This window comes from Eptatretus burgeri, chromosome 7 (genome assembly GCF_056783735.1).
Source record: "Eptatretus burgeri isolate ZD-2024b chromosome 7, Ebu_testis_v1, whole genome shotgun sequence".
NCBI classification, from domain to species: Eukaryota; Metazoa; Chordata; class Myxini; order Myxiniformes; family Myxinidae; genus Eptatretus; species Eptatretus burgeri.
In genome coordinates this window covers 108,775,664-108,803,146 of record NC_140967.1, presented here as the reverse complement: position 1 = coordinate 108,803,146, position 27,483 = coordinate 108,775,664, and the positions used below count along the sequence as shown (strand labels likewise).

Below are 27,483 nucleotides of genomic sequence, written 5' to 3'. Positions count from 1 at the left end.
CTGTGTTGTCCTCCTAACAGTGACAACTGCATTTGCAACTCTTTTCAACGTGGACCAACATATAACCATCCATCCCAACTCCCTCTTCCTTATATGTGGTGATTTCAAGTGTCAACATGTCAATTTTCTGGGAGTTGGTACCTCTTCAACCATCTTCGGCACTACAGTAAATGACTTCTGTGATTCCATATGCCTGACTCAATCTATGAACTTTCCGACTCGGATTTCTGCCAGTGGTTAATCCTCCCTTCTGGACTTGCTAATGACCAATTTTTCTGCCATTTCATGTTTTTCTACAAATCTCCTGAGAAACTAGCTCTCGCCTTTCACTGTCATTGGCAGATGACCACCACCTGTGGCTTGACCATCCCAAACTTTGGTGCCTGATTTGGTTAGCTCCAACAATCTCTTTCCACTTAATTCTACATTCTGCCTCATCCACTGCTTTTTCAGCTGTCCACTTCCTTCCAGATCTGACGTCAGGTTGGGTGCCTTTGACCACAGGATCATTTGAGTCTCTTCGGGTCAGAACCGAACGTGCTTTGGACACTTTGAACTCCTCAATGAGAGACTTCACAGGCAGCACCAACTTCGTACGACAGCTGTGTATAGCTACATTAGCCAGGCTATTGGGAATTCCCAACCTTCTCTTCATGTATTGTTCAACTGGCACTCCATCGCTTCTACATGACTAATCGCTACCTCATATTACAGTGAGAGGCCACGTGATTCTTGACACCAAGCCATACTGCAAACAACAAAGTTTCAGCTTTCCTGGTAGTCCACATTTGTCAATAGACTCCACACCCTCTGCCACCTGCTTAGCTGTCTCCTGAACTCTCCTGGTATCCTTCAACTCCTCAGAATACTACCTTTCAATACGTTTCACAGGCTGCTCCTAGATTGATGGAATTTCCTCGCCACACAGTAAAAAATGGGTGTCGACCAACTTCCCCTTCTTCGAAACCAGACTACAGGACTTCTTTGTTTTAAACTTCATTCTGGCCAGTCCATCAGCTGTTCAAGTTTGGTGGGCATATCAGGTTCGACGTGTGTGTCTCTGATGATTATACGCTGTCCGTGTTTATTGTGACAGATTTCCATTGGCTTTGTTTGGGTCGAGCGTTAATCATATGTGGAATAAAAATTATTCGTAAGATTTCATCAAGTCCGTATGTGCCTCCCTAAAAAAGAGCATTACATAATTTTTGAATGGCCCCATATTGGGGTTAAACACCCTGTGACTGTGTGTCGAATAAACTCATTCTGATATAACTTCCATGCATGGGCTGTGCTTTGCATTCATCTAGAGATGGACTATTTTTGCAAACCCAGCACATACAGCACAGTATGGGAATATACTTGGGGGCGGGGGGGGGGGATGCTTTCACCTGTTAAAGGTTTGGAGAAGGTAACAATGTCATTACATACTTCAATTTTCAGACTGTGTTACTATGACCTGTGGAAAACTTAACGAAGGCCAAAAATAGCATAAGATTGGGATGGACAATGAAAGGATGTCCTGCAGTGAAATTAGATGTCAACTTGCCTGCAATTGGACTGTTATCAGCAGATTGGTTCAAATAAATCAACAAACCAATGACGTTAAAGACGGCCCTCCATTTGAATAACCCAGGGTGAACTTAGAAAGTGTAATAGTTGGTGTCGCACTTACTTTGGAAGCAATTTTATTCCGAGAAGGTGCAGCTCTGATCAGGATTGTCAGAAATATTTAATTTTGCCACAAACAGTTTTCCGGCACTCATCGTATCTCTCTCAGAGGTTTTCCTTGAGGACTGTCCAGAACCGGCTTCGAGCTGCAGGTTACAAAGCCAGTAAAACAGATACGATACCCTTTTCTCACCCAAGAACGCAGAGGAACCCACTTGGCATGGTGCTGGGCACGTCAACACTTGAATCTCGCATGCTATTGTTCCATATTTTGACATCCACCCACTTCTCACAAGATCTGCATTAATGGATGAAAGTAGCAAACCCCACCGTTCTCGTGTAGTTTCCGACTTGTTGTGAAACGGTGCCATCACAACATTTCCCTGACCAGCAAGGAGTTCTCATTAATATCCAATCGAGCATGTTTGCTGTGAAAGCATGTCCACTACTTACCTTGTTGACGATGGACACATTAACACAGTAATATGGTATTGGATTTGAACCTGAGATCACAGCCTTATAATCTGTGTGCTCACATGAGAACACAAAACAGGAAGACTTGAAATGTTAAATTGAAAGTATTAATTATCATGGTCCAGATGACAACCATTCGATCTATTCCATCTTCCTATGACACTGGGTGAACCATAAATCCTCCTTCGAGGACATTTTCACATTCCCTGGATTCTGATGTCCCTAATTAAATAACGTTTAGGTAGTTTTAATAACGAAAATATGTGAACAATCAAGTGAAATGTTTGAGGAGCTCATGCAGTCATGTGAACATTGAGCGGGAAGATCGGAAGTAGATACCATTCTTGTTGGACACCATAACCTCATCATCGTGTATTTTATAGAGTACCCATGGCGATTTGCTGGGGAGAAGTTCAACACGATGTTGGTGAAGTGGCTTTTCATCCCAGATTATGCTCTACCACCCAACCCCATCATGATAATCTGTGAGTTTGCCCAAGCGAACAGTATAAACTGCTCGATACGAGGCATTAAATATTTTTGGGTTATTTGAATGCTGGAGATTGTGAGCGGATCATTAGTGGTTAAAAAAAAAATTATTCCGAGTTATATTACATTACAAATGCTCATCATCATGCTACTTTAGTTCATTTGTTTGATGATCAGTCTGTTGAAGTACACTTCCTTTGCTGGACACACTTCTCGAAATGAGTCCTTATAGTTCACATTTCCACTCGAGATACACTGATATCACGATCATTTATCTCCCACAATCCTCGCACCATGCCCCAACCTTCCCTCCTGCCACAGATGATGCAATGATGCTCTTGCTGGCATCGCAACAGATGCGTGTGTTTGAGGATGAGAACAAGGCTGCAGTGCGACTACAGGCAGGAGACAATCTGGAGGTCTGTTGGACCCTAGATGGCGCCACATTCTCTCAGCACAATCCAGTACCAGATTTCATCCACTCCAGGTAAAAATGATTGCTTCATTCATCAGCATTTGACATTTTGCCTTGTGCCTAATAAGCAACCCTCACAGCCACTTGTTTCTGTTATTGTTTCCTGCTTTTTTTCTTCTTTAAACCTGGATTGAAACACTTGCAATGTCTCCATAGGTCTTACCTCGACATGATTAAGGTCATGTTGTTCAGCTACCTTTTCTGGTGTGTTCTCATTGTCATCTTCTTCGCCGGCACCATGCGCATCTCACTTTTCTGCCTGGGCTACCTTGTTGGGTGCTTCTATTTCCTCCTCTTTGGTGGACAGCTGCTGCTTCAACCCGTACGCCACACAATTCGTCTCTGGGACTACATCATCGCCTACAACGTGATGGTCATTTTCATGAAGAACGTTCTGTCTGTGGGTCCACGTACTGCATCCCCACACCACAGTTTCACTGTAACCACAACCAAACATCCCTCCTCTCAGTTCATATGTGGCACAGTTCGCCATAACACACCCACCCCAAATTCTTACGATGACTACAATCGATATTCATTGCATTTTAAATGGCTGTGGTGTATGACTCAGACAGGTAACACTCCAAAGTAAAAAGTAACCACTTGGTTAAAACTGGATTGAACACCTTACCCCATGCAGTCTTGAGAACTGGACATGGGAAGGGTCTTTTAAACTCTTGCTTTGTATTGATGAGCACAATCTATATTTCCTACAAGCCACAATTTTATCTGAATCTCGATATTCCCCAACATTGAGAGCATGAGCTGCAAATTTAATTGGTCAAGATGGTGTAATATTTCATCCAAGCATTGCTAAAATGGAGGTTTTTGGAAGTGCCAACAAGGCGATTTGTGTTCGACAATGTTCCACTCAATAATCACTGGGCAACAAAAAAATAACTTTTCATCTGCTACAAAGGGAAATGCAGGTATTCTTGGCTAAAGCTGGGCTTCTGATTTAAAATCTGTAGTCAGAATTTAGCCAGTATGTCAGGTTTTCAATATATATGTGTATACATATATATATATATATATATATATATATATATATATATATATATATATATATATATATATATATATATATATATATATATATATATATATATATATATATATAGTCGAGAACATACGTTTCCACCCCAGGAGAAAAATCTTTGTTGTCGAGTGATTCAATTAAAATAATAAAAGATTTTTAAAGGCTGTCGAGAAAAAAACAAAAACGAACCTTTTCTGGAAGTTGACTGCTGTTCATGCAGTGTCGTTTATACTACAGTACATTATTTCACACTTTAACTTAGTTATTCATGCCTATTGTCTGTGTTCTTTATGACATCCTTAAAAAATATATCAAGTTTACTGTTTGGAATGATTTTCAATCTTGTTTGACTGCCAGATAGGCAGACAGAAAAAATAAACCAATGTCACCCGCAGTGTGACCCGTATCTTGCCAAAAGGTGACCACGTGTGACTTCTTTAAGGTCACACTGAGGTGAACAGAGCTGCTATCCACCAGGAGCGACTCCTTGAGAAATATCTGCCTACGAGAGATTCCGATGAGAATCGTTCTACAGAGTAACCATGAAAAATATGTGTTTGCTCATAACGTCACCAAATGACGTCATAATGTCTCAAGCTTGACATATCTAGAAAGCACTCATCGAGGTGTTCAATTTGAGGTACTACACGATATGGTTCCTAAAACTTGAAAATTTGACCTTGGGGTCAAATATGTTTGACCTCAGGCGCTAACCATGAAGGTCAAGGCCAATCGCCACCAAAAATTAATCAGCTGAGCACCAGACCATGAACTATATTCCCATGAAGTTTGAAGATGATCCGATCAAAATTACTCAAAAAAATAAGGGTTTCATCGACTCCCCAGATTTGCGACAAAGTGACCTTTACCTTTGACCTTGACCTTCAAAATTTTATGTGCTGAAAGGGACCTCAATAGGCCTCTGATATGCGAAGTTACAAAAATTTCCAATGATAACTGTGCTCTGCAGAATTTTTTATACGTGATTACAGAAAAAAAAAACATACAAGCTGACTAACATATCTTGCAAAAACTTCGTTTTGGCAAGATAATAATTACCTTACTCCTCTCTGTGCATGCGTAATTGGGACGAGATTCCGTACAATTTTCTAAATTCAGAGCTAAAGTTTTGCTAAACTGCAGTTTCATGTTCCAATTCATGTTATGTTTCACGTCCAAAATATTAAATTCAATTGAAATTAAGTTAGTTGTTCCTCAATCAAAGACTGACATATTTAGACGGACAGACAGACAAAGTGAACCAATTGCTAAACACTTCGTGCGTGGGAAAATTACTCTTCTGCATATCTTAAATGATTCTTGGTATTGTATCATCTGTCAAAACGACAGGCCTGTACTTTGGTATTCTGATCCAACATCTTGTTCTTACCTTATTTTATTTTTGCTCTCACCTTTTGTTGATATTCTACTGATATACTTAGAGCTGTTGTGTTATTTCAGTCATTTTAAGCTGCAGTGGATATTCATCACTTTTTCATAAATCTGTTCTTCACAATGATTATAACAAGAAAAATTAGCAATCAGAGATTGCAGACCCTTGCCAGGACTTGTTTTGCATGGTGTTTGTGTAGTTTTGTGTGGTGTTTGTTTATTGGTGTGTTATGTAATTCATGAGACATAATTAGAACTGCCACTTTAAAACTGTTGGCAGTGATGAACGGATACCAAGACATCCCGCTTTGGTCGGACACTTTACCCTGACTCATGGCGTTTATTATTATTCATTTTAATTCAGAATGGGATTAAAATAAATTCAAGTCAAATCAAATGGAAGACTAAATACTGTACATACCGTCATACATGGGAGTTATCAAAAGGAACCTGAACAAGCAAAAAGCAAAGATGAAGTCATTAGGACGAACCTGGATAGGATTCGGGTTTCAGCGGCTACTCCTCTATCCCCAAACACATCCAGGCACAGCCAAAGAAAACATCAAAAATATCCCAGATCCAAAATTAAATAATTCTGGCTGCCACATCAGATATCCAATCAAGTTGAAATGTAAAACATATGTTCCACATCACTACGAGATCATAATTGTGAAGTTTCACTTCGATTGATGTAGCAGTTCAAGTGAAAGATTTTTTTTTTCGATTTCCGTTCAATCAATATGGCTGTCAGACCATGTGAGCTATCAATTATTCGTAAACACGAACATGTGTTTGAAGTTTTGCCTTGATCTGTCCAGCTGTTCTGGAGAACAGGATTTTTAAGGGTTTTTGGGTATTTTCTTCTCACACATCCAACCTGTCCACCCAGTTTTGTCCAAACTCATCCATAATCTTTTGAGATATTGTACTATATATCATTCTTGCCCCATCTCTCAATGATGAAGAATCACTTAAAAATTCTCGTATCTGGATATGGATTCTAATTTTCACCAAAATTATGTGTTGCTGTCCTTGGCTGGTCACCTACGTACACACACACACACACACACACACACACACACACACACACACACACACACACACACACACACACACACACACACACACACACACACACACACACACACAAAAATTCAGAACGATTGCTTGAAAACTGTGGCCAAAAATCGTATGACAAACAGACAAACAAACAGACAAAATGGATCTAAAGGCAATATCTTCTCCTCTGTCGAGGGTAAATAAAGAGTCCACAGAGCACGACATTCATTTATAAAGTTATAATAAACAACAGAGATCGGAAATGACAACAAGAAAGAACAATCAGAGATTCCAGACTCTCATCAAGATTTGTTTTGTGTGGCAAATAGATGGAAGGTCGTTGATTGCAAATAAAAGTTCCTAATGGTCTCATTCCCCTCGCCGGAGGAGAAGGTGTTGCATTTTGGTTTGTGACTTGGCAAAAAAAAAACTTTTTTGAGAAGTATGTTGATTGCCTCCATTTGTTCATTTCTTGCAAAATCGAAGATTTTTCAAGTTATATTGGTGAGTCGATTTTGTTATTAACCTACACCATCGAAGATGGATGGAGGTTACTGTTTTCACCCATCTGTTTGTTTGTTTGTTTGTTTGTGAACAGTATTACGGAAAAACTCCTGGACGGATTTCGACGAAATTTGGTGGGGGGATTAGGTATGGTCCAAGGATCATGCCATTAGATTTTGGACTTGGTCCAAAGTCCAATATGGCCGCTATGGTGGCCATTTAGAAAAAATATTTGAATTTTTTTTTTTTTTGCATTTCTCCATGTTTTAAGTGATTTCCAACCCCCCAAAAAAATTTGTTACAGAAAAAAAACCAGAAATTTTGCAACTTTTTTTTCAAAAAAATTTCGATTTTTTTTTTTTTGGCATTTCTCCATGCGCATCGATCTCGTTTCGTTTATTCAATCGTAGTTCAGTAGAGTCTGATCCGTTTTGACCTACAATGAATAGGATATCAGGTTCACTTAAGTGACCCAGCAGTATTGGCGGCGGAGGTTTTGCACTCTACTCAGTGCTCCCCCTCTAGTTCTGTCTGTCTCTGTCTGTCTGTGTCTCTGTCTGTCGCCTTCAGGTCACAATTTTAAACTGATCTTCACGAAATTTCATCACATGGCAGAGTTTGTCATAAGAAAGAAGCCTATTGTTTTTGAGGTCAAAAAAGTAAAAAGGTCAACATAGGCCAAAGGTCAACAACTAAGGAGGTATTTCTAAAATCCTCAATTTTCATCCGATTGACTTGAAATTTGAAGAGGATTTATATTTCAGGTCACTGAATTCAACCACCAATTATTTTGTCGGTCCACATAGGCCAAAAAGTCAACATAGGCCAAAAGGTCAGCGTAGGCCAGATTCTAAAATTGTCAATTTTCATCCGATTCAATATGAAATTTGAATAGGAGTTGCATATTTGGTCATTTAATTAAATCAACAATTATTTTTGAGGTCAAATTTGTTTTATAGATTTTGCAAGTGTCGTGCTCTGCATTACGTCTTCTTCTTGTTTGTGTGTGTGTTTGTCTCTCCGCTCAGCTCCAGCCCAAACCGCTCAACCGATTGTTCAGAAATTTCCAGTGATTAATGTCACGCATTGAAGTTTGGTAATATTGGGTCGACCGAAAAGCTATAAATAGACCAATTTGAGCCAAGTTTTCTAAAATCCTCAAATATCACCCGACTGATTTGAGATTTGAACAGGTTTTGCATTTCACGTCATTGAATTCAACCACCGATTACTCTTGAAGTTATCATTGATCAAAAGGTCAACCCAAAACCGGCCAATTTTTTGAATTGTTTCTAAAATTGTCAATTTTCATCCGATCGACTTGAAATTTGAAGACCACTTGCACATCAGGCCACTGAATTCAACCACCTACTAATTTTAAGATCAACAAAGGTTATCTAGGGATACAATAATCTGCAGAAAAAAAATTGATGACTTCATTGGTGAAGTGATTCGACAGCCATATAAATATATATATATATATATATATATATATATATATATATATATATATATATATATATATATATATATATATATATATATATGTATCTTCTTCTTCTTTCGGCTGCTCCCGTTCGGGGTCGCCACAGCGGATCATCCGTATGATCCGCATAGTGATTTGGCACATGTTTTACGCCGGATGCCCTTCCTGATGCAACCCTGGTCGCCTCTTACGACACAGGGATATATATATATATATATATATATATATATATATATATATATATATATATATATATATATATATATATATATATATATATATATATAGTTAAACCTTCGAAAATCTTCTCTGAAATGGCTGAACAGATCAAGGCGAAACTTTACATGTATGACTGCCTATCCATGTGGAACAAAACATTTACAAATATGATGTCATAGGTCACATGGTTTGGCAGCCATATTGGATTTACCCTAAAACCGATAAAAAAATCTCCTTCTCCAGAACGGCTGGACAGACCGAAGGGGAAACTTCACACAAATATTCCACAATCCTTGGGGACACCAGGGAATTCATGAATAATTGATGTCACGTGGTCTGGCAGCCATATTGTATTGAGCGAAAATCTTAAAATAATTATTTCTCTTGAACTGCTTCATCAATCGGTCAAACTTCACAGTTATGATCTTGTACTGAAAGGGAATATAAGTTTTAAATTTCACCCTGATTGGACACATGGTCGAGCAGCCAGAATTATTGAATTTTTTTAATCTGGATAACTCACCAGTACACAAACGCCACACAAAATACACAACACAAAACTACTGAAACAACACCCAAACAAGTCCTGGTGATGGTCTGCAATCTCTGATTGCTCTTGTTCTTGTTGTAAATGTGTAAAGCTCGAAGATCTCAAAAGTTCTAATGATCATGTTCTAACGGTCAAAGATCTGAATACGTCTGAATGGGTTTAAATGGTTGAAGGGGTCTAAAGGGTCTAAAGAGCCTGAATTCTCTGAAGGGATCTAAAGGGCCTGAAAACGTGTAATAAGGGTCTAAAGGTCAAAGTGGTCTTCAGGATATTTAAAAGGTATGAAAGGTGTGAAAGTCTGAAGGTATAAAGTGTAGAAAGAAGTCTAAGGCTCTAAGAGGTATAAGGGTTCTAAAAGGTTTAATGGGGTCTAAAGGGTCTTAGGGTTCTGAAGGTTCTTCAGCATTTTTGGGTTCTTAAAAGGTGTTCGGGGTCTAAAGCATCCTCAGGGTCTTCAGGGTCTTAAATTATTTATGGGTTTTCAGGGTCTTTGTTGTCTTTCGGGTCTTTGTATTTCGGGTCTTCGTAGTCTTAATGGGTCTTGCGGTTGTGAAGGGTCTAGAGGGTCTCATGTAATTCATATGCATACTCATGTTCTGTGCAAAGAAATAAACAAACAAATAAACAAGTAATAAAGTGAGAGGAAGTGAAATAGGAATGTTATAGTTGATGTGGATAATTGCTATGTTGGTTCTGTACATCGATAATGTTTATCTTGTGAACTCTGTGAGCAATGCAAGCTGGGGTTGTAGCAAGCCTTTATTGTTTTCGTTGTTATTTAATAGTCATGTTTAAGCACATTTAACTTGTTGACATTACGTGAAAAAAGGATCGAGTCGGAAAAGACAAAAACTCGACAATTCCATCAAAGGGTCCCAATTTGGTTTGTGGTTCAACCAGCAAGTGAGGACTTCATCGCAGGCTTATGTTTGGGACAGGCCAAGATACTTGTTTTCTGATGATGGTAGTGTGTTTGTTCGATGAAGAGTCATTTTTACTCGCGTCATTATATGTTTTGAATGTTTTTGTGAAATGATGGTTCCTGTGCTTCTCTCTGTGCAGATCGGTGCATGTGCATACCTCTCCACCCTGAGCTATTTCTGCTGCTGGTTGGTGCAAGCATTCAGCCTGGTTTGCACCATCAAGGGTTATGACTCGCGTGAGTCACCAGTAAACCATTTGGAAATGCATTGCACACATACATACATATATATATATATATATATATATATATATATATATATATATATATATATATATATATATACATATAAACATATCTTCTCCATATCTCATAATAAAGGTTTGTTGAAAAATTGATGACATAAGATAAAATGGCGAAAGAGTTACGGCCCAGACAGACACAAAGACGGACAAACAGAAGTGATGGCAAAACCCCGTCTTCCGCTCTGCAGGCTAATAAAACAGATAACAGTGAAGGCCAGAAGATGATATGAGGAGGTTGGGAGCTGAGGGATCGCCAGGAGATGGACAGAGGGATGGTGGCAAAGTGGCTGCAATGGTGCCGAGAATGGCTATGCGACAAAGCCAGGATTTGGAATGCGGAGGGTCATTGGGAACACAACAGCGAAGGCAAGGTGAGGCCGAGGAGGAGGAGGAGGAGGAGGAGGAGGAGTCTTCAGCTTCTCACTTCTGTATTCAGGATTGGGGAAGCCATTTCTCTCTAACTTTTGGATGTAGAGAAGACGCAATGATGCAAGCTGCACAACCTCATTCTGTCCAATCACTTGGTTTTGAATGAAATCCAACACAGCAGTGAATGACTTCAGATGTGCAGCAGCCTTACGAACCTGATCTTTATCGCTGGCATTTTTTGCAGCTCGGGCTGTATTACGCAGGTGATTGACATACTTCAAGTTCAATGACTTGCGACAAGACTGGTGGAACTGGGCCTCTCTTGCAAACAGGTCTTCGCCTTGCACCATGTGATATAGGGCACTATTTTCCAGTTCTAGGGCTTGGGGCTCAATTTCTTTCCAGGTGGGAAACTTCAAGGCTCCATCCTTGTCCTTGAATACTGGGAACTTGATGCACCGCTCGGTCTTCCCCAAGACTTTCAGTTCAAGCCTTTGACAGAAAATGCATTCTGGAGGGAACAACTGCATGGCAGAGTATGATGGTGGTTTACGGGGGGGGGGGGGGGAGGCGTGATGTTGAGGCTTCATTGGATGTTACACGAGACTTCAAGCGATCTTGGTTTTTGGTGAAGTTTTGGTAGCAGCCAAGATGATAGCCAATTGCTTCTAAATCTGCCCCAGAAAGACTCTCTGGAATATTGTTACAGGCTTCCTCCATGCGATTGGGTGAATCTTGAGATTCGATGAGTCGTTTGTCACGAATACTATGCAGCTGGGCGTGCTTGTCAGTGGCTGATCCCTTGATATTACTAAGTGATGTGAAATAGCCATGCTGAATGCCAGTCACATGTAAAATACAAGTTGTAGGAGGACGCTTCCGCAGTTCTTCAGACCAATCACCATTATCACTCTTGCATTTCCTTGACTTTGACATGATTATCCACCACCACACTATAACTACAATTGTTAGTTCATTTTTACCACCACCAAAGCATAGTTCGAGCTACTAATTCTACAATAAAGCCTTCACCGAGAAAAGAAATAAATTGCATTAATAGGATGGACTCAACTGTGGTGAAAAACCTGAATTCACCTATGTTGACATCCCCAAGTACCACACTCCCTTCATGAGAGTTTGCCAGTCAATTTATGTTTGTTTGACCTTGAACCCTTAGTTCAAGGTCAAAATTGAAGGCACCAAATCATTCCTCATACATGATTTCCTATAAGTGCGTAATACATACCTAACCTCCCAGGACCATTATTTAAAGAGTTACAGGCACTTAAAAAAGGGGGGGGGGACAATTGGGAATTCCCGTTTGTTCAAAATCCATGACATGTTCAACCTATTTTGCCCTAGATTTCTTATTCCCTTCATGAAATAATCCATTTTCTCGTTATACATGTTCTTGGCATTGCTATATTTAATATTGCTTCATTGTTTCATTTTAAAACAGTACATCACTTTCAAAATCTTACCTTTTTCATCGACCTCTGAGTCTTGTGTTTATATATCTGGTGACAGTTATGTGTCATAAGTCACATGACATTGGGGAGGGGAGGGGGGATTCCCAAAGTTATTTATATCACAAACTTTAGAGTGCTTGTAACTCTTTAAATATTGGTCTGGGATGTTAGGTATCCATTAGGTACTAATCGTAAATGGTGTATTCAGAATCATTTGGTGCCTTCATATTTGACCTTGAACTATAGAGTCAAGGTCAAACAGCCATATGGGTACATTCTTTTATATTTGTGTAAATTGCAAAATAAAAACCCCTTGATTCATGAAAATAACTCTCCAAATAAATTCCTCATGTCACAATTATACAGAAAAATGGTATCATTTATCTTTGCATGATGTCTTGTTCAAAAGTTATGGCAATAATTGATTTTCATTGGAAATCCAAGATGGCCACAAAACGGACCCCATGGGACAATATTTCGTGATGGGAACTTCAAAATTCCTTTTCTAGACACTTTCAGGATTCCAAAAATGTAAGTTAGAAAAATATATCCTTCGGGTGCATGGGGACCCTATATTCCTCCCCGACTACTCTCTGTTCTGTTCACCCTCTCATTTGCTTACGGTCATCTGCCACCTGCTTAGAAATCACCAAACATGACTGCCCTGCATAAAAAAGTTGCAAAAACATATCCCCGCAACTACAGACCAATCAGCCTTCTCCCAATCATTATCAAGGTTATGAAATCTATCATTGCTTCCAACATCAAATCCTTCCTCTTCTCCAATGGCCTGATTTCTGATTACCAACTTGGATTCAGACCAGGTCACTCAACCCTGGACATTGTTGTGTCTGCTTTCTCAGCAATAGATGGAGGTTCTCAATGCCAAACATGAGATCAGAGCCATCTCCCAAGACATATCGTGTGCTTTCGATATGGTCAGGTACCCTGCCCTGCTCACCAAACTCTCTACAAGTGGTATCCAAGGAAATCTCTTCCACTCTACCCTGGATATGCTGCTTCCGTTCTTCCAACAATGGATGGAGGTACTCAATGCCAGACATGAAATCAGAGCCATATCTCTAGATATATATATATATATATATATATATATATATATATATATATATATATATATATATATATATATATATATATATATATATCACGTGCTTTTGACACGGTCTGGTACCCTGCCCTGCTCACCAAACTCTCTTCCTACGGTATCCAAGGCTATCTCTACTCATGGCTCGCTGACTTCCTCTCCTGTCACAGCCAATATGTGGCCCAAAATTGAGTTCTCTCATCCACTCTTCCTGTCCAGGTTAGAGTTCCTCAAGGCAGCATTCTGGGCCCTGTTCTTTTTTTGGTTTTCATCAATAATCTCTCTGACTCTCTGGAAAATCCTCTTTATCTCTTTGCTGATAACAAAACCTTCTGCCGTACCATCGGTCATCCCTCAGATCAGCAAGCAGCAGCTTCTTCACTCTCTGCAGATCTGGATAAAATTAGAAACTGGTCCAACACGTGGAACATGTCTTTCAATCCTGACAAATCTCACACTCTCACTTTGTCTGTCTGAAAGGACTTTTTGGACCCCCCCTCCCCAATCTACTATCTCAACAATCCTCTTAAAGAACTCCCTTCATTCAAGCTTTTGGGTCTCACTATCTTCCATGATCTTTCCTGGGAAAGCCACATTTCCAACCTGGCCTCCAAAGCCAGTCGCCGACTTGGAATCCTCCATCGTGCAAAGTCCTTCCTCGGCCCGCATGAGCTCCTGACCACATATAAAGCTTTCTTCCGCAGCCTGATGGAGTGCTGTTCTCCCCTCTGACTTGGTGCTCCTGCCTCTCACCTTTCTCGGCTTCATGCTCTGGAAACCAAGGCATTTAGGATCATTGGTATTTCCTGCGGTGAGGCTGAGTCTTTGGGCCTCTCACTCTCTCACCACAGGCAGGTCTGTGGTCTTTCTATCTTCTACAGTCTCCTCTCCGGTCTCGCACCCCCTGCTCTGAATGCGATTTGTCCCCACCATATTTCCGCAGGGCGCTCAAGGTTCGCCAGCAACCCCCTTCTGGTGAAACTACCAAAATCATGAATCACTGCTCACTTTCACTCTTTCATTACTCTTTTTTTCCCCACTTTTGGAACAAACTCCCACACTGGCTTCAGTCCCACTCTTCCCTCCCGGTCTTCTAAACAGCTGTTCACCACCATCTCTTTTCTTCCCCCATGTAAAACCATGATCTTTTTTTAACCCCCACTATTCCACCCCAAACCATCCATCCATCCATTGGAACCATACTCTGCGCAGAGCGTTGGTGCTGCCTAAGCAGTCTCCTTGGCTATTGGGCACAATCCTGGACGGGTTGCCACTGGGACACAGGATACCAGCAAGCTGGCACTCATTTTGCCGCCCTCGGAAGGATGACAGGCAGAGCCAACCCCACCTGGTATTAATTCAACAGCCGAGTCGGATTTGAACTCAGGATTCTTGGATCCCAAGCCCACCACCCTAACCATGAAGCCAACTCCAGGCATACCCCAAACCCACATCCTTCAAATGATCTACTTTCCTTCCTGCAAGTCCCTGCAGTGTCCATCTTGTTTACCCTGTGTACCCCACCCCATCCCTCTCCCTTCCACATATCTAATGATGTCTGTTCCCCACTGTTTTGTGCTTCCCTCTCCCGCCCCTCCTGTCTCCTGCTCTTCTTGTTATACGTTCTGTATGTTAGCTCTTTTCGAGCCTTTCCATTGTATATTTTTTAAAACAATTAAAAATAATAATTAAAAAAGAACCCTTGTATTAGGAAAATTTGACTGTTTTGCATGAATTGAATTTCTTCTGTAAAATGTGTTGTTTTGCTTCGTTCCAGCTAAAATATACACTGTTTGATGAAAAACATGCGTTTCTGCATTCGTCGAGTGAGTTGGAACAAAAAACGGTTTTCAGAACCAAAAAAATCGGTCTCATTTCTTTTTTTTTATTCACTTTTCTATCTGCTAAAAGTTCTTTTTCTGAACTCATGTTCATATCTTGTTTATTGTCTTCATTTTGTGTCTCCATAACCTGAATCTTTCGTTGAATTGGGCATAATCACCACATCAGCCGAGCATCACCGATGCACTTTGATCATGTGAGTGAGCACAGAGTGGAAGGAGTGCTGAAGGACACTGTACAAATGTTTGACACACTCATGTCAGGACATTACTTTGGTTATTTGTGAATGTTTGTGTTGAGGATGTAAGATGGTGGATCATATATTTGACCAGTTGTTTACAAATGTCTTTGTTATTCGTGATCAAGTTCTCTCTTCTTTCTTATATTGATCTCTCTCAACACAATTGCTCATTCATGTTGGAACCACCTCTATATTCTCTCTTTACAGATGATACGGTGAACGATGAATGTGAGTTACCTCGTGCTGAAGCCGGCATCATATGGGATGCCATCTGCTTCTTCTTCCTGTTGTTGCAGCGGAGAGCATTTCTCAGCTATTACTTCCTGCATGTTGTTGCGGATCTCAAGGCTTCAACATTGTTGGCTTGCAGGTGTGAATTCAGCATACAGTACCAGCACATACCACCCAACACAAGCACGTACCACCAAACATACTGCACCACCACGTACCATCCAACACACAGGACCACCATGTACCACCCAACACACAGGAACAGCACCCATAACTGAACAATGAGCACAGATCTTCCCAAAACTACACAAACAGCATTTCTGCATACAACTGTACAGTGTGGATGTCTGCAATGAATAACATGCACAGAACCTACAAGGAACACAGATGTGTGTGTAAGTGAATTTGTTTGTGTGTGTGTGTGTGTGTGTGTGTGTGTGTGTGTGTGTGTGTGTGTGTGTGTGTGTGTGTGTGTGTGTGTGTGTGTGTGTGTGTGTGTGAGTGAATTTGTTTGTGTGTGTGTGTGTGCATGTAGGGGAGCTGAGCTCATCCAAGCTGAGGTTGTGAAAACTGTGAAAGCTCGCCTCGCGGAAGAGGAAAAGTCGATGCAACAGCTGAAACGACAGTAATAATTATAAATACTAATAATAGTAATATAAATATGAGTAATTATGATTCCGAAAGTAGTTAATGAGACGATATACCAGCTCTGTTCTGTATTTTATCAGTGTTCTAACTCGGTGACTGCCAGGTTGCTGGATCGAGTAAGTTACTGGCTCATCATCAGTATTTTTAACAGGTTTGCTGATGTGCCAGTATGAGGGTTTAATAAGTTGTGAATTCATGGGTGGCCGGGTATAAGCCAAGAGAAGATGAGCATTAGATCTTGACCTCTTGGTCGTCCTTAGGATGGAGCGAATCATTGCTCGGCAACAAAAAATCCAGAAGGGTAAAGAACAACGACCATCGGAACAGGAACAAATCCCCAATCCAAGTGAGTCCTCAGCACTGCCATTACTACACCACAGAAACAGCAATAACACCACAACATCACACACACAATATCTCTCTCATCTTCCATCTCTATCTGTCTCTCTCGCTCTCTCGCTCTCTCGCTCTGTCTCTGTCTCTCTCTCTCTCTGTAACTCTCTCTCCCTCTCTCTCTCCCTCTCTCTCTCTCTCTCTCTCTCTCTCTCTCTCTCTCTCTCTCTCTCTCTCTCTCTCTCTCTCTCTCTCTCTCTCTCTCTCTCTCTCTCTCTCTCTGTCTCTGTCTCTCTCTCTCTCTCTGTCTGTCTCTGTCTCTGTCTCTGCCTCTGTCTCTGTCTCTGTCTCTGTCTCTCTCTCTCTGTCACTCTCACTCTCACTCTCTGTCTCTCCCCTTCCCTCCTCCCTCCCCCAACATCCTCCCCTCAATACCTCCATGCCCCACCTTCCTCGACATTCCCCTCTCAAATCATTATTTCTATCTTCATCCTCTCTCACTCTTTATCTCCCTCCTTCATCTTCTCTCCCCCGTCAATATATCTCTTTCTTTCTCTCTTCCTCCTCCTCCTCCTCCTCCTCCTCCTCCTCCTCCTCCTCCTCCTCCCCCTCTCTCTCCCCTCTCTCTTCTCTCTCATTTCTCTCTCTCATTCTCTCTCATTTAGTCAGAGGACTTGGGGGGGTGGATGGTCCCATTTTCTGGTATTAATGCAATGTGTTGCAATAAAACAGCATGTTAAAACGGGTCATACTAAACATCACCCAGAGACGTCCTAGGGGGTGGAGGGGGGATGAGCTTTGGGAGGAGGTAACCCTGAAGGGAGGGGAAGGGAAGGAAGGGCATTTTCCTTCAATCGTCGGAAAAGCCACACCAGTGTTCGTGCACTTATTTAATTTCCATACATGTCATAAGCTCAAGAATCTTAACGTGAGCCAAATTTCCAAATTTGAATGGCGGAATTAATCCAAGCAGCAGTTCCCACTGCTTAAAAAAGTGTTCATTTGTCCAATTTACACATTCTTTCACACCCCTTCCTCTCCTTGATCTCCGGAGAGTTTAATCATGGTAGAGGGGGTTTGGGAGGAGGTGAGCATGATGGGAAGGGAAGGCAATGGGAGTGGAGGGGAAGGCAGCATGGCGGGGGGGGGGGTGGAAGGGAAGGCGGCATGAAGGGATGGAAATGGAAAAGCAGCATTAGGGGAAGGGAAGGTAGCATGAAGAGAAGGGAAGGCAGCATAACAGGGCATTACCCAGACAAAAGTGCTTTCAATCGTCGATTGTGAAAGTGAACTTGTTGCTCTTGTCGACTTTGGTTTCTTTTGAATCCGCATTCTCAATCGTCACTAATAGGTCCTCTCTCTGGTGTTTGGTTTTCAAATGTTTCAGCATATTGGACGTACTGTATTACAGTGATGAGCAAGGTTTATTGAACAAAGTGAGCATGCAACTTTCTTTAATCTTCTCGGAATAGTTCCAAACTGCACTTCTGGACTTTTTGAGTGACATGTTGTGAAAACTTTATCAGTCTATGTTTTGCCTACCCGTCCATCACCAAAGCAATCAGCATGCTTTACTGGGCAACTCGAAATGCCTTGCTCTTCATTTAAAAGGAGCATGCCCTTGGGGTGTGTTTTGTCTGCATGTGACTAGCGTTTGCTGCTGTATTGCAAACAGGATTCCCCAAGGGAGTGTTCCTTTTCAATTAATACATTATCAGGCCATGTGTAACCGGAACATTCCCAACAGGGATGAAAAAAATTTCCCCGAAAAAAAAGAACGTTTCCTTCTCGGTAGTAGGAATTACTTGGAATCGATGTCAATTCCCGTTCATGACTCAATTCCTTTTGATTCCATGGTTGGATGGATTGAATTGATACCACCTAACACTGCAAAGCACTCAAGCAAGCACTCTAACAAGACAGTTAATAAGGAATGGCTGGCTTGGCAAGTGATTAGCGATCGGTTATACTAAACACCTCACTGAGACGCCTGGAGTGTCAAACAATGTGCGAATTGGACAAACGAACACTTTCTTTTAGCAGTTGGAACTGCTAAATTTAAAGGTTCCGCAATTTAAAATTTGAAATTCGGCTCAGGTCAAGAGATTCTTGATTCTAGAACTTATCGAATGTGCGGAAATGAAATAAGGAGACAAACACTGGCGTCTCCAGGCATTTATAAGCATGGCGATGATTCCAGCGATTCGTAGGTATGAAGATCACTGATGTATACAGCAATTTGTTGGTATGTATATTTATTGTACAGAAACTGAACTGGTCCGAAGCAAGGTATTTTTGGGCTGAACAGCCAAAATGGCATATTAAGACCCCTTGGTGAGCGAGATGAATGCAGGCTGACCAAAATGCTGCCTGTTTCTTGTTTTACCGTTAATTATCTTCAGGAGAGGTGATTAAATTTACCAAAACGCCCATTTTTCATTTGTGAACTCTCTTGGAGTTCCCTGAGTATGCAGGCAAAGTTTCAGGCCACTAGGTTTCCTGGTTTTGGAGTACACGCACACACGCACACACACTCTGACATTTATTATTGTGGAATATTTATTGATGCTTTGTCTTCTACAATAAAAATATCAGTGTGTCAGTCAGTCAGTGTGTGTGTCTCCTCTATAACTCCAAAATCATGAAACCTAGCAGCCCCAAACTTTGCATGTGTACTAAGGGAACTCCAGGGTGGTGCATGGATGAAAACTGGATCCTTGGGTTAATTTAAACATCCCTTTTGAAGATAATTAGTGGCCTTATTTAATTATATGCTTTGTCAAGATACATCCTCAGTCACCTCCCTCTCCCTCCTGGGGTCTTAATTCGCCATTTTGTTCAGCCTGCTCAACAATACCAGGACTTGGAACAGGCCACAACAGTTTACTCATGATAAAGCACTCAAAAATGTTTTAGTTGTTTTTTTCACTTTCCTCAGTCATGTCATTGAAGGCCTCATCTATATTCCGACAAATCTCTATATGCATCGCTTTTGTAAGTGCTATAGTTTTCAAATTAGGAATTTGGAGAAATTTCATGCTTTGTATCATGATTCGATTGTCCACAATCCACTCTCACAGACTAATTGAAGTATATAATTGAAATATAACTTGAGTTTGGAGGATTGGATCATGTGGACTAAATAACTCAAAATCTGGAGTGAAATCTGAAAATTTTAACAAATTGGCGATTTTTATAAGTGTGTTCATTTAAGCAAAGCATTAAACTTAACCATATCTGCTGTTCAGACGATTATATTGAGTGAAGAAAAAATTATGGAATGTGCGGAAAGTGATGTTTAGTTTTTTTGCGGGTATGTGCCATTACCAATCAGCTTGCTATCGCTTGCCAAGCCAACTGTTCCTTATCAACCATTTCATTGGTGTGCTTGCTTGAGTGCTCAAGCCACTTGCTGAGCATCCTACAGTTGATAGCGGTACAGTCAGGTACCGATCGGGATGTGCAGTCGGCAGTTGCTACAAGGTAGAGGTACGTAGACAGCATACAGATACACAGACGGAGTACATTTGGGTAGATTTGGATCTGTAACTCTCCATAGATGTGAGAGCATGCATGCATGCTTGGTTACGGGCACTGTGGTGGTAAAGTTTCATCCCGTATCTTATGATAATTATGTGTGTTGGAGCTCTTAACATTTAACCTCAGCAGCATACGAGCAATCACGTTTTTCTTTGTCTTCTTGACTGTTTCTAAAGCAATTGGTTATTTTATATGAATCAGATGTGCTTTACAAAGGTTATATGGTTTCTCTTTGTGAGTTTAAAAGTAAAATACATTTGATAACACCAAATTTCCATGCCGTTTATCATATTAACTTTTTTGTTTTTTAAATTACAGAGCCAAATTTTTTTCCACCCGACACACGATGATTGGCAGCTGTTTATAAACATTAATGTTTCTGCACATCTACCTGAAATGTCATTCGTGCAATGTTGTTCCTTTTATTTGTTCCTTTTGTTTGTTCCTTTTGTTTGTTCCTTTTATTTGTTTACTGAAATTCTCCAGAAACAAGGGTCAAAACTACTCAAGGATTTTGGTTTGGGTTGCATGCAGTACGTACTGTTGGCGGTAATCACACTGACTGTGTGTGTGTGTGTGTGTGTGTGTGTGTGTGTGTGTGTGTGTGTGTGTGTGTGTGTGTGTGTGTGTGTGTGTGTGTGTGTGTGTGTGTGTGTGTGTGTGTGCTGTTCATAAAGCATAACGTTTTCTTACTGTTAACTCCTCTCTCTCTCTCTCTCTCTCTCTCTCTCTCTCTCTCTCTGTCTCTCTCTCTCTCTCTGTCTCTCTCTCTCTCTCTCTCTCTGTCTCTCTGTCTCTCTCTCTCTCTGTCTCTCTGTCTCTCTGTCTCTCTGTCTCTCTGTCTCTCTGTCTCTCTGTCTCTCTGTCTGTCTCTGTCTCTCTGTCTCTGTCTCTCTGTCTCTGTCTCTCTGTCTCTGTCTCTGTCTCTCTGTCTCTGTCTCTCTGTCTCTCTGTCTCTCTGTCTCTCTGTCTCTCTGTCTCTCTGTCTCTCTCTGTCTCTCTGTCTCTCTGTCTCTCTGTCTCTCTCTGTCTCTCTCTCTGTCTCTCTCTGTCTCTCTCTCTGTCTCTCTCTGTCTCTCTCTCTGTCTCTCTCTGTCTCTCTCTCTGTCTCTCTCTGTCTCTCTCTCTGTCTCTCTCCCTCTCCCTCTCTCTATCTCTCTCTATCTATCTCTCTCTATCTATCTCTCTCTATCTCTCTCTATCTATCTCTCTCTATCTCTCTCTATCTATCTCTCTCTATCTCTCTCTATCTCTATCTCTCTCTTTCACTCTCTGCCTCTCTCTCTCTCTCTCTCTCTCTCTCTCTCTCTCTCTCTCTCTCTCTCTCTCTCTCTCTCTCTCTCTCTCTCTCTCTCTCTCTTTCTCTCTCTCTCGCTTTGTCCATCTCTCTATTCTCCCCCCTCATCCGCCGAATGTGTCCTGGCGGGTTTCGTCTCCAAGGAGGTATTTATTGTATGTCCAGTAGAAAATGGATTTCAGACATTTTTTTGTTTCCATCTTCACCGTTATTCTATGCAGAATCATTTTGATGAGACAGTACGAATTGTAATTAACACTCCATCTCAAGTCTGCTTTCCCATCCCCTCACTCCTCCTCACTCCCCCATTCCTCCTCGCTCCCCCTCTCCTCTCTCTCTTTCTTTCCCCCTCCACATCCTCACTCTTTCCCCCTCCACATCCTCACTCTTTCCCCTCTTTTTCTCCCCCTCTCCCCTCTCTTTGTATTCCTGTTGGCAAAGTGAATAATAACAGAATAAACAAGAAAAGGAGCTATCAGAGATTGCAAACCCTCAACAGGACTTGTTTTGGGTGGGTATTTTTGTAGGTTTTTGGGTAAATGCCATATGGCTGTCAAACCATGTGACCTATGATGTCATATGTGTGACACTTTTGTTCCTCATGTATAGGTGGTCATGTGTAAAGTTTCACCTCAATATTTTAAGCCATTTCAGAGAAGAAGATTTTTCAAGTTTAAAAAAAATAAAATAATATAGCTGCAGAATCACTTGACTGACGAAATCATCAAAAAACAATTTTGTGGACGATTTTATCCCTCGATGACCCTCAAAGTGTTTTATAATCATCAGATGTAGCAATCTACATATGCAATTATGACGTCATAACAAAGGCACCTATGACGTCATAAAAATACCACACTCATTCCCCATGAGGAGTACTTGCTATGTGCCACTTGTACACCCATGGCTTGGGGAACACTTGTGTGAAGTTTCCCCTCGATCTGTCCAGCTGTTCTGGAGATTTTTATGTTTTCAGGTAAATCCAATATGGCTGCCAAACCATGTGACCAATGACATCATATGTGTGAACCTTTTTGTCCTCATGTACAGACGGTCACATGTGTAAAGTTTTCCCTTGATCTGTTCAGTCACTTGAGAGAAGACTTTTGAAGGTGTTTTTTTTAATTTTTTTTAAAACTATATGGCTGCCGAATCACGTGACCAATGACATCATGAATTTTTTTTTTCTGTGGATCATTTTATCCCTCGATGTCGCTCAAAAATTATCATGCTGATCGGATGTGGTGTTCTACATATGCAATTATGACGTCATAACGAGGGCACGAATGACCGTAAAAATAATCATGCTCCTTCCCCATGAGGAGTACTTGCGATATGCAGTTTCAATTATTTCCTTGGTGCAGTTTCAGAGATACAGAGGTCCAAAGTTTGTAGGTTTTTCCAATATGGCTGCCACACTACGTGACCTATGATGTCATAATTTACATTACAACATTCTACATGAGTTGTCGCACCAATGGTGAAAATTTCGTGGCGGAGATGGCGGAGTTGCCACCAAAAAACTCTCCCCTGGAGTTCCCGCCCAAAAAAAATGGCGGAGAAAAACACGAAAGTTATGTGCGGATAAACAAACAGAAAGACAGACAGACAAACAAACGGACCCAGATGCACTACCCTCTCCAAATCCTTCGGTGAGCTTAATGAAGGGTCAATACTGCATATTTGGTAGAAAGATTAAATTTGTATGAGCATTCTGACTGCTCCAGAGTGAATGACAACACTGTTAGGAAAAGATTGACTCAAACATAATTGATAAACTAACTGTTCCTCTTTATTTGTATACAGCACAATGCAGTGGGGTTGCATCATAGGCTGAGGACGTTGCTGTGCCGCTGATGCAATGTCCTCTTCTGGTTAGGGCAGAGATTTGTAATTTGTTCGTGGTGCTGGCGATAGCTCGCCTACTCTGCGAAGAACACCGTGGGATGTTTAACATCCACCAATGAATGCTGACAGACAGGACACATGTTTAAAGTCCATCCGAGAAACAGCATACACGATGAGGAATCATCCTGCCTGTGAAACACCGGGATGACAGTTTATAGTTGGGTTGGGATTCAGATGAGGCCAGACAGTTTTGAGATAAGTATAAATGTTTATATCGCTTTGTGTCTGATGAAACTGCACATCCATACTGAAACATGTTCATATTGCTTTGTGTCTGATGAATCTGCACATTCATACTGAAACATGTTCATATTGCTTTGTGTCTGATGAATCTGCACATTCATACTGAAACATGTTCATATTGCTTTGTGTCTGATGAATCTGCTCATCCATACTGAAACATGTTCATATTGCTTTGTGTCTGATGAATCTGCACATTCATACTGAAACATGTTTATATTGCTTTGTGTCTGATGAATCTGCACATCCATACAGTATTTATATTGCTATCTGATGAATCTGCACATCCATACTTATACATGTTTATATTGCTTTGTGTCTGATGAATCCGCACATCCACACTGAAACATGTTTATATTGCTTTGTGTCTGATGAATCCGCACATCCATACTTATACGTGTTTATATTGCTTTGTGCTGATGAATCCGCACATCCATACTTATACATGTTTATATTGCTTTGTGTCTAATGAATCCGCACATCCACACTTATACATGTTTTTATTGCTTTGTGTCTGATGAATCCGCACATCCATACTTAAACATGTTTATATTGCTTTGTGTCTGATGAATCCGCACATCCACACTTGTACATGTTCATATTGCTTTGTGTCTGATGAATCCTCACATCCACACTTATACATGCTGAAATTGCTTTGTGTCTGATGAATCCGCACATCCACACTTATACATGTTCATATTGCTTTGTGTCTGATGAATCCGCACATCCATACTTATATGTACATGTTTATATTGCTTTGTGTCTGATGAATCCGCACATACACACTTATACATGTTTATATTGCTTTGTGTCTGATGAATCCGCACATCCACACTTATACATGTTTATATTGCTTTGTGTCTGATGAATCCGCACATCCACACTTATACATGTTTATATTGCTTTGTGTCTGATGAATCCGCACATCCACACTTATACATGCTTATATTGCTTTGTTTCTGATGAATCCGCACATCCACACTTATACGTGTTTATATTGCTTTGTGTTTGATGAATCCGCACATCCACACTTATACATGTTTATATCCAGGCTGAAGGCATACCTCAACTGTTATATTCCTCATTCCTTCTGTCAATGGAACCACCTTTCACAGGCTGTTCTGTCTCACTCTTCTCTCCAGAGCTTCAGCCAGGCACTGCACCTCCATCTGTTGTCATGCCAAATTCTGATCTATGATCTTGATAACCCCCATTAACTCTTTTGAACCAAACCATCTAATTTGTAAGTTTCAGTGTTCCCTCCCTTCCTCCCTCTAATCTTTTCTGTTTGTTCATTCCCTTGCTGGTTGTGGCCAATTGTTGCTCCACCACTGCAGTCAATTTAAGCTTGTTCTTCCATGAGCGTTGCTCTTGTCTAGAAAGGAAAACAAGAAGTTTTGCATTGTGGAGTACCTCCTTCAAATGAGGATGAAAAAGAGCTGCCCTGTCTCCTCCTTATTTGTCGATGTTAAAGGTCCCAAAGTATCTAAAATGGTTGGGCATTGTGTACTGGTGACCAAAGTTCCCCACCGAGAATAAAAACCTGATAGCAGGTTGATTATAAAGGGATGTGGATGTTGATAGATGAAGTTAATGATGAGAATGAGGTCAGTGTAATATAAGACAATTAAATTGATAGAGTGGATTGACCAGGTGTAGATTCAACACAGGTGTGATGGACCCAAAGGCCTCCTCGGTAGTCTGTTGTACATGCCCAGGTGTTTTCATGTTATTGTCGATGTCAATTTGCCACCATGATCCACTCACTCTGCTATTGTTCTGTCTTATGAGATCAATTCTCCAAAAGAACCAAATCTGCAAAAGCAAATGCAGAAGATATTCTTCTTTTTACTTTAAAACATTGGATTTTTTTTGTACACAGTCGAGGCTCATGGAAGAGAACACTGAACGGATCAGGACGTAACAAACAGAAACAGGACTCAAAACATGCATGCATGGAGAAGGAAACTCCAAAGAGAAAATAATGGGAAAATTAGGAGGGTTTGGGTGGGGTTAACGAGGGCAGAAAAGATAATGGTTTTGGATTAGGGAAGATCTGAGAAGACCGTCTTTAAGACCTGATGGTAAGAATGAGATTGAAGAGGATGTGGAAGTTGATTCCACATATGGGATAAAAAGAGGAACAAACGATTTTGCCTCGACGTGTTTTTGTGAAACTTTGTTTTATATAAAACTAGCGGGGTGTGCTCACCACCGCTTCGCCAATGTCTTGCGTCGCTCACCTGCATTTGATTTTCCATTTATTTTTTTCGTATATATATATATATATATATATATATATACATATTGTGACGTCCACGGGACTTGAACAGTCCCGCCAACGTAGAATGAGCCGAAACGATGGAGGCGATTTATTTGTTTATAACCCAAACATGGCGGTTCTAATCGCTCTACCGCAAACGGGACGAGGAAGGTGGCACGATTCACTTTTCACTGAGTTGATGATGTTTATTCGTTTTTATAATTACCAGAAATAACAAGACTCGGCAAGAAGAGGGATCCGGGGTGATTCGACGGGATGGTGTGGGATCGGGAGTGGGGAAAAACACAGCAATTCCAATGAATATACAGTTTTCAATCCCTCTAAGGCGCCAAGCAGACACACACACACACAAAACGTAGCTATCTCTGGTGGTCAGGCTGGACCGTGGTGTGGACGCAACTGTCCCTGGATCGGCGTCGGACGAGCCGGCCTTGCTCTCGCCAGGGGGGGGCAAGAGAAACCGCGGTGCTCTCGACCTCCTGGTCCTGGCCCAAGTCCGCTCACAGCCGCCAGGGAACCAGCTCCTGCGCCAAGCCGCGAGCAGGAGAGGGAGGCAGGTCCACCCGCCGCCCGACCCCGTATTCCAAGTCAGCAGAACCCGAGAGCCAACCAAAGCGAGGCACGAGGCTCGGTAAGGCTCCCAGGCACGATCAAGAGCACGGTCGACTCAGCACAGCAACCAGGACGCTCTCTGCCGCCACAGGTTCCACACCAAAAAACCGGGGTTCCACACCGGGGTACACACCGGGTTATATATATATATATATATATATATATATATATATATATATATATATATATATATATATATATATATATATATATATATATATATATATATATATATATATATATATATATATATATGTGTATATATATATATATATATATATGTATATATATATATATATATATATATATATATATATATATATATATATATATATATGTGTATATATATATATATATGTATATATATATATATATATATATGTTCTTCCTCTTTCGGCTGCTCCCGTTAGGGGTCGCCACAGCGGATCATCCGTATGATCCGCATCATGATTTGGCACACGTTTTACGCCGGATGCCCTTCCTGACGCAACCCTGGTCGCCTCTTACGACACAGGGATATGGTACACCTATTTTAACCGGGGTATACACTGGCCCAGTATACTGGTACTCATTTCGCCGACCTCGGAAGGATGACAGGCTGAGTCAACCCCCTGGTGTATTAATTCAGTGGCCCAACGGGGCTTGAACTCAGAACCACTTGGATCCCAAGCCGCTGCCCAAACCACTGCGCCAACACCAGGCTTATATACATATATATATACACATATATATATATATATATATATATATATATATATATATATATATATATATATATA

General features: G+C 41.0%; 1 protein-coding gene across 1 annotated transcript in view; it reads left to right on the top strand.

The window, feature by feature from the left end:
• Window positions 1–27,483, top strand: part of PIEZO2 (piezo type mechanosensitive ion channel component 2) — a 343,960-nt gene that overhangs the window by 169,719 nt on the left and 146,758 nt on the right. The window contains exons 24-31 of the mRNA XM_085890260.1: window positions 2,529–2,630; window positions 2,956–3,121; window positions 3,266–3,509; window positions 10,421–10,515; window positions 10,799–10,811; window positions 15,833–15,981; window positions 16,378–16,467; window positions 16,751–16,836. Of these exons, the coding sequence (XP_085746386.1) occupies window positions 2,529–2,630; window positions 2,956–3,121; window positions 3,266–3,509; window positions 10,421–10,515; window positions 10,799–10,811; window positions 15,833–15,981; window positions 16,378–16,467; window positions 16,751–16,836 (945 nt within the window). The remainder of the gene's footprint in view (window positions 1–2,528; window positions 2,631–2,955; window positions 3,122–3,265; window positions 3,510–10,420; window positions 10,516–10,798; window positions 10,812–15,832; window positions 15,982–16,377; window positions 16,468–16,750; window positions 16,837–27,483) is intronic.